The 14,623-nt window shown below is 33.7% G+C and overlaps 1 protein-coding gene across 3 annotated transcripts; it reads left to right on the top strand.

The window, feature by feature from the left end:
- The first annotated feature begins 1,539 nt into the window (after positions 1-1,539).
- LOC110710523 (calmodulin-interacting protein 111-like) lies at positions 1,540-11,215 on the top strand. Of its 3 annotated transcripts, none has more exons than XM_021888843.1 (11): positions 1,540-2,504; positions 3,623-3,781; positions 4,178-5,037; positions 5,602-5,806; positions 5,939-6,146; positions 6,360-6,865; positions 7,615-8,041; positions 8,435-8,515; positions 8,644-8,834; positions 8,923-9,110; positions 10,501-11,215. In XM_021888843.1, exons 1-11 carry the CDS (start codon positions 2,205-2,207, stop codon positions 10,580-10,582), a joined length of 3,207 nt encoding a protein of 1,068 aa, XP_021744535.1. In that variant the 5' UTR covers positions 1,540-2,204; the 3' UTR covers positions 10,583-11,215. The 3 variants fall into 3 exon arrangements, with proteins under 3 accessions (XP_021744535.1, XP_021744534.1, XP_021744536.1); XM_021888842.1 differs by having other exon boundaries at positions 10,498-11,215; XM_021888844.1 differs by having other exon boundaries at positions 2,418-2,504; positions 3,623-3,776; positions 10,498-11,215.
- The last annotated feature ends 3,408 nt before the right edge of the window (positions 11,216-14,623 follow it).

Genomic DNA, 14,623 nt, shown 5'->3' with positions numbered 1-14,623 from the left:
TATAATATATTGCTTTACCATAATTTTTGGAGTTTGCTCTCAATGGTAAAAAGTTAAAAGAAAATTAGACAAATCAAACATGATGTAACAACAGCTTAATTACAATCTGGTTTCAATTAAAGATGATTAAAATCATGGAGCATTGTGCCTTTGATTCATTTGTTCTATCAGTCATTCTAAACTGAATGTTCATCCCAATACATAATTCAAGAGCCAAAACCAGAGAGGTGCCTTATTTCAGTACCCTCTATTTTCATAATATAAAACATTTTGCACATACATAATTCACTTTGTGTGTTTTTTTTTTTTAAATGTAAGTCGATTCAATTCATGTTTTTCCTCAAAAAAAAAAACTTGTTGTTCTCTATCATGAGTTATGAATTATGTGAGACATTCCTTCAACATACTCTTGACTTCTTGAGAAAATACAAGTTCATCTTCATGGTAAACAAAAAAGTGTTTATCTAGTTGCATTTTTGTAAAAAAATCATAAACATTTGTTAGATGTGAACTCCACTAATATTGATTTATTTACAGATTTGACATGCTGATTGGAGTTTTATATTGATTTATTTACGGAATTGTCACTAGATAAACGTTTTTTTGTTTATCATGAAGATGAAATGGAGCTCCACTCTTGAGAAAACGAATAAAAAAACTAAAAACTTAAGGTGCCAATTTATTAGAATTAGTTTGAGAGGAGAGTCCATATCAATAAGTCTACTCAATGAAGCAATAGTTGTAGTATTCTTGAGGGCGCTATCAACCGCTAAACTTTTTACCTTAATTTTCTACAAGTACTCTTTTTTTTTTTTTGAAGGGCCAACAAGTACATTTTTGTTATAATGATAATACACTCTTCAGGAGGAGCTAGAAATGGAGGAAAGTTAGGCATTTACAAATACATAACAAGGGGTATTTATGTAATTATACATATGTACAAACGAATGCATATTCTGGTATCATTGGATGATCCAATGGTACCACTGAATATACGGTTATACTATATATGCACATAATGGTATTATATATGCATTCAGTTGTACAAAATTTATGCATAAATAGTACCACGGAGGATTCAATGGTACCATATAAACTTTCATTGGAACAATCAACATGTGGTCCCCCATCACGTGATATAATCCGACCAAAAAATAGGTGGGGCCCACCTACAGACCTCTCTCTTCCTATCTCTCTCCTCTTTTCTTTCTCTATCATGTGTTTTAATAATATTTTAATCAATGTTATGCATTTACAAATGCCTAACTTTCCTCCCTTTAAAATTCCTCCACTCTCCATGTTTGAGCGTATTAATTACATGTAATCTTTGATCCCCTCAAAAAAAAAAATGATTCCTAGTAGTTGCAACACAAATTGTGTTCCTTTTTGAAAAAATATACAAAAACTCTAAACAAAATTTGAGCGATTGGTTTAAAATTGTATATGAACATGATTTTAGTCAATTGATTTCCTTAAACCTAATTAATTTACTCTATGTCTTAAGATTTTTTTTTCCCCAACAATCTTTATATGCTCCTATAAAATAAGGATTTGAAAGAGAATGTAGTCCTCAACAGAGGTATTATTAGCCTTAAAGTCTTATTAAAGATTTTAGGTCTTATTGTATTCAACTTAGGATAAGTTTATTCTCAGATCCAACCCCATAATTCAGATTTTATCACGTCAACTTTTCATTAACTTAAATTTCTTCTTCTTATTATTATTATTATTATTTAGACTCATACAAGACTTTCTCCACTTTAACACATTATTTCAATACTCTCGCTCCTAAAAATATTAACATTCATTTATTTATATATCTATCTGGCTAACAAAAAATTAAAAAATAAAAAAAATCTAAATGTCTTTTTTGTCGATTTGTAGAGTCAATTTATATGCTATAGTCTTACACCACATTATTCTAAAAAGCATATAGTTTTGTATGTGAGTATGGGTCAAGACTCACCCATAAACTCACGCTTGTTAAGCGAGGACTAGATTTGACAAAACTGACTCAACCCGAATCTAAGACATTTAACGACTCCCATTATTCTCCCTCTTCGTTCCACCCTCATTCAACCCTCCTTGAGGGTTTAAGTCCAAAAACCCTTTCTCCTTCTCCTTCTCCTTCTCCTTCTCCTTCTACACTCCAGTAGCAAAACCAACCCTTGAATACACAATTTACAGGCTTTCAGACTGACAAAATGTCTTCAAAATCAAAGAAAAAATCATCAAAAACTCCATTATCAAAGCTTCAATCATCACTTCAAGAAAACCCACCTTCTTCACCTTCTTCTCATTCTTCTTCTTCCTTTTTCTCTGAAATTGACCTCCAAAATACCCTCCAAGAAGCTTCCAGAAAGTTCCCTTCTTTCATCACTCAATCTTCTCTTATTGCCCAATTATCTGAGTTCGATTCCTCCCCCAACCAAAAGGGTTGCAAAATTTGGCTTTCTGAATCTTCTATGCTTGCTTCTTCCATCTCCCCTGCCTCCCTTGTTTCGGTAATTCTTCTATTTTTTCTAATTTTTTGTTATTTTAGTTGCTTGTTCTAATTATTAGTATGATTGTATTTATTGCTCAGATTTTTACTATTTTATGATAGATTGTTCTTGTGAAATTGCATTATAAGCAATAATTTGTGTTTTTATAGTCCTGTAATTTTGTGGGTTTGTTTTATTTTGATTGGATTATATGTTAATTGCACTAGCTTTCGTGGTTTCTGATTATAAACACTTCGTTTACTTAAAATTGCAAGTTTGATGAACAAATTTGAAGGAAATTGAGACTTATTTAGTATAATAATATCATGTTTTTGTATTTGTTTCATTATTTAGTGATTTATGTATGACATTAGGCATTTTTGTTAAATGCATTTGAAAGCTTATTGTGGGTACATGCTGTTTGTTGCTAATTGTAATTGTCATTTTAATAATGTGGGTTGCTCTTATGCACTAGTTGTGTGTTTTGGAGGGTAATTACTAGGGGTGTCCATAATTCGGATAAAAACCGAAATCCAATCCAATCCAAACCGAATTATCAATTCGGATCGGATCCGAACTTTAAATCGGATCGGATCGGATTGAGATTTTTTGGAAATTCGGATTTTCGGATTGGATCGGATTGACCCTAATTGGATCCAATCCAAACCAAAAACCGAATTGTAAAATTAAGCTTGTATATTTTGTATATTTTGAAGTTTAGCTCAAATACATAATACTACATAAAATAAATTAGAGAGACTTTGTATTAATTAATTAATGACTTAACGTTGAACTGTGTATTTTAATCATGATTTTGAAGACTTTTATTTATAGTAAAGCTTTATTTTTATAATTGTATTAGGCGCTAAAAAAATAATGTATTATAATTCGGATTTTCGGATCGGATCCAAATAACCGAATTTTAATTCGGATTGGATCAAGAGAGAAATTCGGATCGGATCGGATCGGATTGGAAAATTGAAAACCGAATTATATTTCGGATTGGATCGGATTTGGACTAAATCCAAACCGAAAACCGAACGGACACCCCTAGTAATTACTTTGTTGATAATTGTAATATTAGTATACTATTGTGTATTTTTGTGTATATAACTTGCGCATTTCGCGTAATGTTGCAGGTATCACTCGCTTCGATAGATGGATATTCAAACAGTAGTTTTCCTTTGAGTTCATTGTCTGCAGAATGCAGTGAACAATTTGGACTTGATTGGGATGGGAAGTTGGATAACAAAGCAGGAAACTATTTTGCCCTTGCAACAGCATTTCCTTCTAGTAAGGTCTAAGTGAAAAATTTACTCCTTTTGAATTTTGGTTTATTGAGTTTTATGGAATATAACTGGAAAAAGGATTGGAGTTTAAAAAATAAATCACCTGTTATCAGAGTTTATCAATTGTATACGGAGAAACCCAAATTTTGGGAATTGTTGTTCTGTAGCGCAAGCTAATTAATATATTGCTGAAAGATTTTTAGCAGGTTCGCTCACCTTTTTTTCTCTGGAAAAAACCATTGCAAGGCCTTTATTTGTAAATCAAGGAACATGACATAAGACTAGCCATCATGTATTAGATCTATGTTGAGAACCCAATTCAACATGTACTTTGAATTTGAAAACCATATAGCCAGTGATGGGTATACATCCTATTGACTGTGTCTCATGTGTTGTCTCTTGCAGCTTTCAAAGAATGGAGTTAAAATCTCTTCTAATCTAAATTATACATTGGGTTGTCCTTCTGTTGGGAGAGTTTTGTTTGTGCAACCTATTCAGGGTGGATCATTGACTTCGCATATACAAAGCAATGGAAAGCTTCACAGCTCTTCTGTGGAGCATTCTTCAGTATATTACTGCAGAGAACTATCATTAAGACTGCTGCCATTCAAAAATGCTTCAGCAAAGAGTATGGATGCATCTTCCCCGTCTAGAAATTCTATAGGCAAAACTACGAAACAGTATGAAAATGTCGACCCTTCTTCCCCTCGGACACCCTCACTTGAGCGCTCAAGGCCGTGCTCTCCAAGTCCTAGCAAGAGTTCACTGACATCTGAAGATTTAATCTCTCATTTAAATGGCATAAAGGTATCTTATTTTGACGCAATTGAGATGCAAGAAATCCTAGAAGATAAAGATGCAAACAAACTTCTGCAGCGTACAGCTGTTTCATGGTTATGTTCTCGTGCTTTACTCTGTGGAAATCTCGTGACAGTCCCAGTGCTCTCTAGACTTTGCCTTTTCGAAGTGGTTGGTTTAAAAAGTTTGTCATCTGATAGTACTTCCAGAAATCCTATCCAAACTCCTCTACTTCATTGTGATATAGAGGCATTCATCATAGATCGTGCAACAAAAATAAAAATTGGTTCACAGTCAACAGTATCATCAGAGACTCCAGAGAAAATAACCTCAAGTCCTGGTAAAATGGAATCTAAGGAAGTCAGTGTAAAAATGGGAGTTGGAAGTACAATGTTGGGCGGACTATGGAAGGAATACACGCTTTTGCGAGAAATCATCTCTTCATCAGTGAAGAATTCCTTGTCAAGGTTTGTTATTAATTGCAAGTCTAATTTTTTATTTTTTTTTCAGTTTACTTGTAATTTTCTATCACTAAGCTCATATGGAGACACTTACAGCTTCTGATGATGGCATTTGTTCTTATTAGCTTTCAGCACCATTCACTATCATGTAGCAAAGTGCATCGTGAGTGCACTTGATCCCCAATAGTATCACTAGTGTCACTATAGCTAATGTATGCGAAATATGCTATCATTTTTTGCAAAAACCTAAAGAAATTGTGGAATATATGAAGAAAAAAAAAATGACAATTTATTGAACCTGGCAAATGATATTGAGTCTGAATGGCTTTAACTCTAGATTTCAGACTGTTGAACACCTGAAAAAGTAGCTGTACTAGTGTCTGTTGTACTTTTAGCTTACTGGATCGATTACCATCACGGTGACTTTGTTCTTATCATGACAAATAAGATGTATGATATTGTTAGTAGATGCTTCCTTATGTACTCATATTGTCTATCCTACAGGAGCTTCATTATGATTCCCTTTTCAATTGTTGATATTGTATCTTGATTAGTATTTAACTATTTTAGTCTGGGGTTACGAACAACAAAAGGAGTGCTGCTTCATGGGCCAACTGGCACTGGGAAGACGTCCTTGGCTCAACTATGTGCTCATGATGCTGGGGTTAACTTCTTTAAAGTGAATGGACCTGAAATTGTCAGCCAATATCACGGGGAAAGTGAACAGGGACTCCATGATGTCTTCAAGTCAGCTAGTGAAGCTGCCCCCTCTGTGGTTAGATCTGCTTCCCAACTTTTTGGTTCCTAGATATTGTGATATGTAGACTTCAAAGGTTTAGATGATGTTAATGCTTGTCATTTGCCTGATATGTTTTGGATATTGCTGATTAGGAAACTCGTTGTATAGGTTTTTATTGATGAGCTGGATGCTATTGCGCCAGCCAGAAAAGAAGGTGGTGAAGAGCTATCGCAAAGGTTGGTTGCAACTTTGCTGAATTTGATGGATGGGATAAGCATAACAAATGGTCTTCTTGTAGTTGCTGCCACCAATAGGCTCGAGTGTATTGAGCCTGCACTTAGACGGCCTGGAAGACTAGATAGAGAAATTGAAATAGGTAAATTATCTTCCAATAGGGTATCATATATCCTTGTGCTTCCACATCACAAACTCCATATGATATGATGTGAGCTATGTTGCCAGTGCTTTTCATATGATGTTCTGTGCATGTACAAGATTATGATATACTTCGCATTATATTATATGATGCAAGAACAGCATAGGCATCATCCTAGGAGTAGATAATTTACTAATGTATATATTTACACAGGTGTACCATCTCCTGATCAACGACTTGATATATTGAATACTCTTCTTGATAGAATGGAACATTCTCTTTCATTTACTCAAATCCAGCAGCTTGCTGTGGCAACACACGGTTTTGTCGGAGCAGATCTGGCTTCCCTTTCTAATGAGGCAGCTATGGTCTGCTTAAGGCGTTGTATTCAGTCAAATAACTCTATAGATGATTTATATTCTAAAAGCTCTACTCATGATGGTTCTGGTGTGATGTCGGGAGATTGTTATGCAAGAGATGCCAGGGAAATATATGTAGATGATCTTGAGGCTTCTTCATGTTCAAAAGATTTGCAATTGACTGAGTCTATTACTTCTGTGCCATTTCCTAAATCCGAGGAAACAGTGGTTACACATAACAGGGAGGAAGTGATTTTAGATAGTTATGGGTGTTCTTCCTCCACAGAATATATGTTGAAGATAACCTTTGAAGATTTTGAGAGGGCCAGAATGAAAATACGTCCGAGTGCTATGCGTGAGGTATGCTGGATATCTTTTCCCATCACTTAAGCTCGTAGAAAAATAGATTTTACTAGTATGCCAATGCCCTATTTCAACAGAATCTCAGAATGCTTATGTAGTAAATAAAATTGTGAAGGATTTGTTTGCTGATTATTTGAGACCAAACTTGATGATTATAAAGACTGTAATTTGAGAGAGTTTTGTATCTTTTTTAAGAAATGACTATCAAATCCCTTAGTATCTGAAATAGCGCTCATTCTGTTACTAATTATGGAGTATAATGTCTGTATTTTGAAGCTTATGAGCAATTTCTTGAGTTTACTTCTGTTTTGATCTTGTATTGCCATACTGCCCGTCTTAATGTTCTATACTTGTTGCACATCTAGCAATAGGAAATTGTCTTAATGATTAGATGCACTTGAATCACAGATATATGGAAATGACTAATTGCTGAACAGTATTGACTTACAACTACTTTGATGCTCTCTTTATCCAACCTGAGTTTTGAGACTTTCCACCACTCTGAAATGTGACATATTGCTGTATTACAGTAGGTATAAATCTATGAGAATCTTATGCGGTTCTATTCCTCCCCCCCCCCAACCCTCCTTCTCTTCCACCCCTTACACACACAATTCATTAGGCCATGTGCATTTTGCCAGCCTTTGGCATGTGAATTGGGATGTTGCTTCAGTCTTTCGAGTCAACAACTAGAATGATGATGAAGTATGATTTAATCCTTTCTCTCTAATATGCTTGTTCTGCAGATAATTCTTGAGATTCCTAAGGTTAAATGGGAAGATGTTGGTGGACAGGAGGAAGTGAAGGCACAGTTGATGGAAGCTGTTGAGTGGCCTCAAAAGCACCAAGATGCTTTTGAGCGAATTGGGACCCGCCCACCAACAGGAGTGTTGATGTTTGGTCCCCCAGGGTGCAGCAAAACTCTGATGGCCCGTGCTGTAGCTTCTGAGGCCGGACTGAATTTTCTGGCTGTTAAGGGTCCAGAGCTGTTCAGCAAGTGGGTTGGTGAATCTGAGAAGGCTGTAAGAACTCTATTTGCTAAAGCAAGAGCTAACGCCCCATCAATAATATTTTTTGATGAAATAGACAGTCTTGCTGTCATCCGTGGAAAGGAAAGTGATGGTGTTTCAGTTGCAGATAGGGTCATGAGTCAGCTTTTGGTTGAATTGGATGGTAAGCCTTTTTATGTGGTTAGTAGCAGTATCTTTGTTTAAATGATTGGAAGTGATACATTGCTGTAAAGCTGTTTGAGATACTAACCTGTCATTGTCTTCATGCTGCTTTGTTGCTTGCCCTATCCCTTCTTCTTTCCCCTCCCTTGGGTTTGGATTTAGTATACTTAATGGAACTGGAAAATTTCTTTTATACTCGTGATCTACAATAAACTTAAACCGGAACTTGCTGTACAATCTTAGATTAAGTTCCCCTTTTATTAAGTGGTGCAACGAAGGAAATTTAGTCTATTATAGTAAAGCAGGCTTGAGTTTAATGTATGGTCACAAATGTTATTTCTTATTTATGTTATATATGATGGCTGGAACCCTGAGAAGACCCTTTTTTTTCTAGGTCTGCATGGAAGAGTTAATGTTACTGTTATTGCTGCAACAAATCGTCCTGACAAGATTGATCCTGCCCTTCTTAGACCAGGTGAACTTCTGGCTTCTCTGTAATATATAATCATGAATACACGTTTGTTTATGTTGGCTTTTATTCCTTTTCCTTCGTGTTCCTAACTTCAGAATATTGTCTTGATGTTGGACCTGGTTATTAAACAGGGCGGTTTGATCGACTGTTATATGTTGGACCCCCTTGTGAAGCAGATCGTGTTGATGTATTCCATGTTCATTTGCGTAAAATGCCTTGCAGTTCTGATGTTGACATTAGAGAGTTGGCTCGTTTCACTGAAGGCTGTACTGGTGCTGATATATCATTGATTTGCAGGGAAGCCGCAATGTCAGCAATTGAAGTATGTTGTCTTAGTTCTTGGGTAGTTGAATTATTATTCTTTATATCTTCAGCTGTAAGTTTTTATATGCAAGTTTCAATGCCATCAGGAGAACTTAAATTCTTCAGAGATAAAGATGGAACATTTAAAGAATGCAATTCTCCGTGTACACCCATCAGAGGTTCAACCTTATCAAGAATTGTCTGACAAGTTCCAGCGGAGCGTATATTCAAAGTCTCAATCAGATGACTTAACATATCAACATCAGCTGAATGGACAAGTCGAATCATCATCCTGGTAGAACTTTTCTCCTTTTTCCCTATTTTTTTTGGCTAAATTGTTAGCCAACCTGCTTACGAATCCCTTCCAATTGCTTGTGAAGTTGTGATCCTCCATAAGAATGCCTTTTGCTTTTGGACCTGATTATTGCTTTGATCATTCAATAGCAATTGTTAGTTAAGTAGGATGTTGCAGAAGATGGCAGTAACTGCGCCCCTTATTTGAGGATATAAAATTTAGTAGCTTTTTTTTCTTTTGGTTTCTGTAGTAAGAGAAAATGTCATACTGAAAGTAGAAAATGTGTCTTTTCATGTGAAGTTTGCTAAAATTGTTTTTTTTTTTTTTTTTTTTTTTTTTTGGCTTACATTTTACTGGAGATTTACAATTAGAGCGGGCTTGATTACTTTCATTTGAACTAGGCTCAATATTCTCATGCATAAATAAGAAATAACATTTTCCATTTCGCCGTCAGACTGGTTGTTGCATGAGAATTTTTGATATGGAACTGGCTGTACCCTTGTTACTAATTTGTACTCCATAAGTGTTTTCAATTCTAAGCTCAAGTTCACTTATACATTATATATAGCAATTATACATTCAGTGTGCCGACAATTAGTTCAAAATGTTTTTAAAACTATTTTTGCAAGTCATTACCATATGGAAATCTGTCATCACTGATTGCGAAATATGAGAATTTTAAATTGCATATTAGGCCTGCTGCCTCACAGGATCTGGTTGACTTGTTACTTGGTGGAGATCTATCATGCTGGGTGTTGAATTTAGAATGCTGTTATCTCTCAATGATAAGGACATGGTGATAAGGAATATAATTATCATGCAATCTTATTAAATTGCTGTATCTGATGTGAAGAACATAACGAGTACAATTAGGACGATTATTTTAAGTTAGAACTTTGTCTTGGCTATTGCTTCTTTATGTGACTAAAGTAGCCTATATGGGTCTCTTCTCATCCAATTATGGTGTAAAATATTTATATAGATGGCTTTAACTTCTGACTAATGAAAGTAAAGTAGGTAGCAGCTCTTTTTGAAAAACTATTGCGTCATTGTCACTGATATCGTTTAATCACACTAATGAGGATTAGCCTATTGCCTGTTAAGTACTCACTTTTTTGCTCTTATAATATGTTTTCATGTTGAATTATCTATGAATTCATTGACGGATCTCTTTTAACCAATATGGTTAGCAGTTCGATTATTGTCTACCCTTTTTTTTTTTAATTGTATAGTGGTTTTCTTGCTGGGTTTTCCTTTACTATCTTTCTTAGTTAATGATTTGCTTCTGATGGCATATTCCCTCCTTTTGTGAAAGTCCGTCCAATCAACATCAGATCTAGACCATCTAGTAATTTATAAAGCTAATTTGTATTTTTATATGGAAAAGCAGGAACCCATTGAAGTGGATTCAGCAGCTTGCTCTTTGGCTCCCAGCTGCCCTTTCACGGCGAAACATCTCTTCAACCAGGTAACTATTGCAAATATGTCACAGTCGCCGCAGATTCATTTCTCCATACACATAACTTGGATCAGACTCTCAGGGAACTTCTGTACCATCTTCTTTTGTTATGCACGTATGCATGCATGCATGCGCGCAAAATTAACCTCTGAAGTACATACACACTCACAAAGGAACATAGATTATCCATTACTCGATAGAGACCTTATCGAAGATTATCCATTACCATGATAGAAGCCCATGACCTGTTCCGGGCAGACACCCAATCAAAGCAATACTAGAATGTCTGATACTAAATCTGTGACACATTCTTAAGATAAGGAATCCCCAGATTTTGGACAAGCAAATTAGGTGGGGTTATTATACAATTAAATTAATAAATATATATTGGTTTATTTAGGCACATTTTGCTCTGCCTCAATTTTGGTATAAGATTTAGAAGTATGTGGGTGATTGGTGTTGGTAATATATGAAAAATGTGTTTGTATTATTTTGGTTGCGCAAAGATTGTTGTCACTGTCCCATAGCTGTGGGAGGGATGGTCTATTTATATTTGTAGGTTCTTTATTGTCAATATTCGATTTTTGGAATTTTTTTTCTTTTTTGTTTGATATCTTTTTTATTAGCCTCATAATTATTCTTTTTATTTGTGATGTTGAAAGAATCAACTATGATTCTATGAAAGGTGAAATTTATGTACGGATACAAAGTAAAAACTGTCATAATTCTTTTTAAAAAAAATTAACTTGAAATTCTATGTATAATACGGAGTATATATGGCTAGTAACTTTTTTTTTAACTCTTTTATTAACCTCATAATTATTACTCTTTTAGAAAGTTAAACTTTTGATTCTGTAATACTATGAAATGAAGTAATGATTTTAAAAAGTACTACATTTTGTCTCAAATAATTGTTTTTTGGAATAATTGTCATGTATACTAGACTGTTTTGGAATAATTATCCTATTTTATAACTTATGTGATCTGAATTTTATACTGTGAAATAGAGTAACTTTTAACCAAAAATTTTCACTTCACTCAACTTATGTGATCTGAATTTTGTAACTTTCTCTGTTTTTTCATGTTTTACGTGTTGGAGCCATGGAGGGCAGTAATTTTTTTTATTTTTTTAATTTTTATTGGACTCAACGTTGAGGGAAATAATTTAAATAAGAAGAGATTATAATTTATTAATTAAAATCCTTTAAAAAATGAATTTTTATTCTCAATCCATAAATTGAAAATCAATTGATTGTTTTGAATTGTAAAATGTGATCTGTCTAAGTATCTCGGTTAACTTTGATTTAGCGAGTTAATTGTTTAAGAATCCCTACCCTAACCCGTACGTGGTGAAGTTCGATCCATGGACCTATACACACATCTCAACTTCAATCGTTTCCTAATCAAATCAATTGCAATTGGTGAACCCCCCCCCCCCCCCCTCCCTTGGCCCTTCCTCTTTTAATCTTTTGCAATTGATTCTTTCACCTAGGGTTTGGACGTTTGGTGGGGGTGAAACAACTAACATTATTAATTAATTAATAGTACATGGAAAACATGCATTGTAAGAGTTTGAACTTTCAAGTACTTCCTTTGGCTATGCTTTAATCATCATTCATTATCATCTTGTTGAGGATCAGATCATTCTTTGCCTTTCTGGCTCCCACTTGTCTCTCTCATTAAATTATTAGCTACTCCTTGGATTTTGTATGATTAGCCATTTTTAAGGTTTTAATGACAATTAAGAATATTTAATGACATGATTATTTACCTAAATGTTATTGGGTCATTTATTGTGTTAAGGAGGAAAGATTATTCCCACTTTCCTTGTACTGATCTAGCAATGTATTTTAAAATATTACCTCCGGTTCTTATTCCTCGCAACAAAGGGGTATTATTTGTGAGATATAAAATATTCCTTTGTTGTAAGTAATGAGAACCGAAGATAGTACTCCGTACATTCAATTCAATTATTTCAAATAATTGTTGTTAATATACAATACTTCATACGCCTATATACGATACTCGTATATTTATATATTATATGGCCAATTGTTCAAATTGTTTAAAAAAATACCATTTTTTTTTCTTTGGTGTTTAGAGAGCCATAAGGGTGTGAAAAAAATCCCATTTGTAACATAAGCTTTGAACAAGTATTTTTTAAGATATCAACAAATTGACTTATTATTTGGATCATTTCATCTAAGTCAATTTAATGTAATCTCTTTTTCATAAACTATTTATAAAGCAACTTAAAAAAAAAATTGTGTGCCAAAGAGTATTATTTCCTCTGTTCTTTTTTACTTGACCTGTTTATTTTATCACGCTTACCAATGTAAAACTTTAACGATTAATAACTTTAATTCTCGATAAGTAAAAATTATAAAAGTTATATATTATGATAGTACTTGTTGAGACGAACTTAAAAATATCTTACATGAATATGTTTTTCTTTAAATATTATTCACAAAACATGGTCAAAGGAGGAGTGGTGAATAGTGTAAAAGTCAAAGCGGGTCAAGTAAAAAAGAACGGAGGAAGTATATAATTATAAGCGGTGTCTTGCTTACTAAATTAGGTTGATTGGACATTATTAGTACAGAATATTTTCAAGTTAAATATATTTAAAAACTCAAATCAAAAAATAAAGAAATCTCACTGCTTAATCCCTATAGACCTTATTTAAACTAATGGCATAAAAGAACATAATTTTTAAGTCTTGACTTTTGTAAAAAAAACTTTCAAAGAAAAACAATACATTAGCAAGATAACCAATAACTTAAAATCCCTATCTTTCACAATCGATCTTCTCAAGGCCTGTTTTTTCAGCTTAATTTCAGTTCAATTTAGCTCCAATGAGCTCCTAATTTCCTTCTCTCGTAAACAATTCAATTCAACTATATTCAGTTTAGTAAATCAGAACAGGCCCTCAATCTCGTTCAACAAATTCATAGCAATAATGTAATTACTAAATTCTCGGGTTGTCAACTGTTAAACCTTGTTAATAGATTTGGAATTTATTTATTTTTTCGCCTTTGCTGTAGGGATGTAATATATATGAGAGAGTGGTGGCTATATCACTTTTGAGCAAAAAAAAAAAAAAAATTGATAGATAGGGGAAAGAAAACGCTTTCCTACATTGATGATAGAGTTCACTAGCTTAACTTTGTAAAATCTTGGGACATCATACTTTGCTTGATTACGAGCAATAATCTTTGAATGATGATGTCAAATCATCCCCATTGGTCATGTGTAGTTAGGGTAAAAGACAAAAGATATGTGAGCTTTCATGATTACAATATCTTAATAATGCATATTTTTTAACTTTTTTTTTCTAATTTTGGAGAGACATCTATTGGTTGGAGTTTTGACAATTGTTGTCAATGTATAATTGACAAACTTGTTATGTCCCGGATTCTTATGTGTAATTTGATCTTAATAGTTTGGTTAACTCGCGTGATGCGCATTATAGCTAGTTATGTCTGAAAAGTTCTTTCAATTTAGCATTATTTACTATTTTAGGGCCTGTTTTTATTGACTGAACTCAACTCAACTGAACTGAAATGAGCTGAACTGAACTGAGCTGAAATGAATATTTTATAAGAGAAGAAAATTAGGAGTTGAACTGAACTGAACTGAATTTCAACGTAAGAGAACAGGCCCTTAGTTGCTAGTTGTGTCCCAGATTCTTATGTGTAATTTGATATTTGTATACTCCCTTCGTGCTTTAATAAGTATTCTGTATTACACTTTGATTGACACATAAAATTAGGTAATTTAATTGATTTAAATAAAATAAAAAGTAAGTACGGTAGTTGGAGTATTTAAAATTATATAAGAAAAATAGTGAGGTTAATAATTTATTGAAATGTAATGGATGTGAGGGGAAGGAAATTAAAAATAAAAAAAACAGTAGTTGGTTTAGATGGGGACCACGAATAGAGAAAAATATAATATCAAAATGTAGCTTTTGCACAACTAAAAAAAAATTATAATACTTGTTAAAACACCAAAGGCGCATATAATTTAAGTTTAATTAGTTGCATGTATATTG

Source organism: Chenopodium quinoa, unplaced genomic scaffold (genome assembly GCF_001683475.1).
Source record: "Chenopodium quinoa cultivar QQ74 unplaced genomic scaffold, ASM168347v1, whole genome shotgun sequence".
Taxonomy (NCBI): domain Eukaryota; kingdom Viridiplantae; phylum Streptophyta; class Magnoliopsida; order Caryophyllales; family Amaranthaceae; genus Chenopodium; species Chenopodium quinoa.
Note: the sequence above shows the minus strand (reverse complement) of the source record. Positions and strands in the feature narration are given on the sequence as shown.

Coding starts and splice junctions, on each gene's coding strand:
- LOC110710523 (XM_021888842.1), top strand. CDS start 2,205: ATGTCTTCAAAATCAAAGAAAAAATCATCAAAAACTCCATTATCAAAG. Junction 8,516..8,643: donor TCCTGCCCTTCTTAGACCAG/GTGAACTTCTGG, acceptor GTTATTAAACAG/GGCGGTTTGATCGACTGTTA. Junction 9,111..10,497: donor CAAGTCGAATCATCATCCTG/GTAGAACTTTTC, acceptor TATATGGAAAAG/CAGGAACCCATTGAAGTGGA.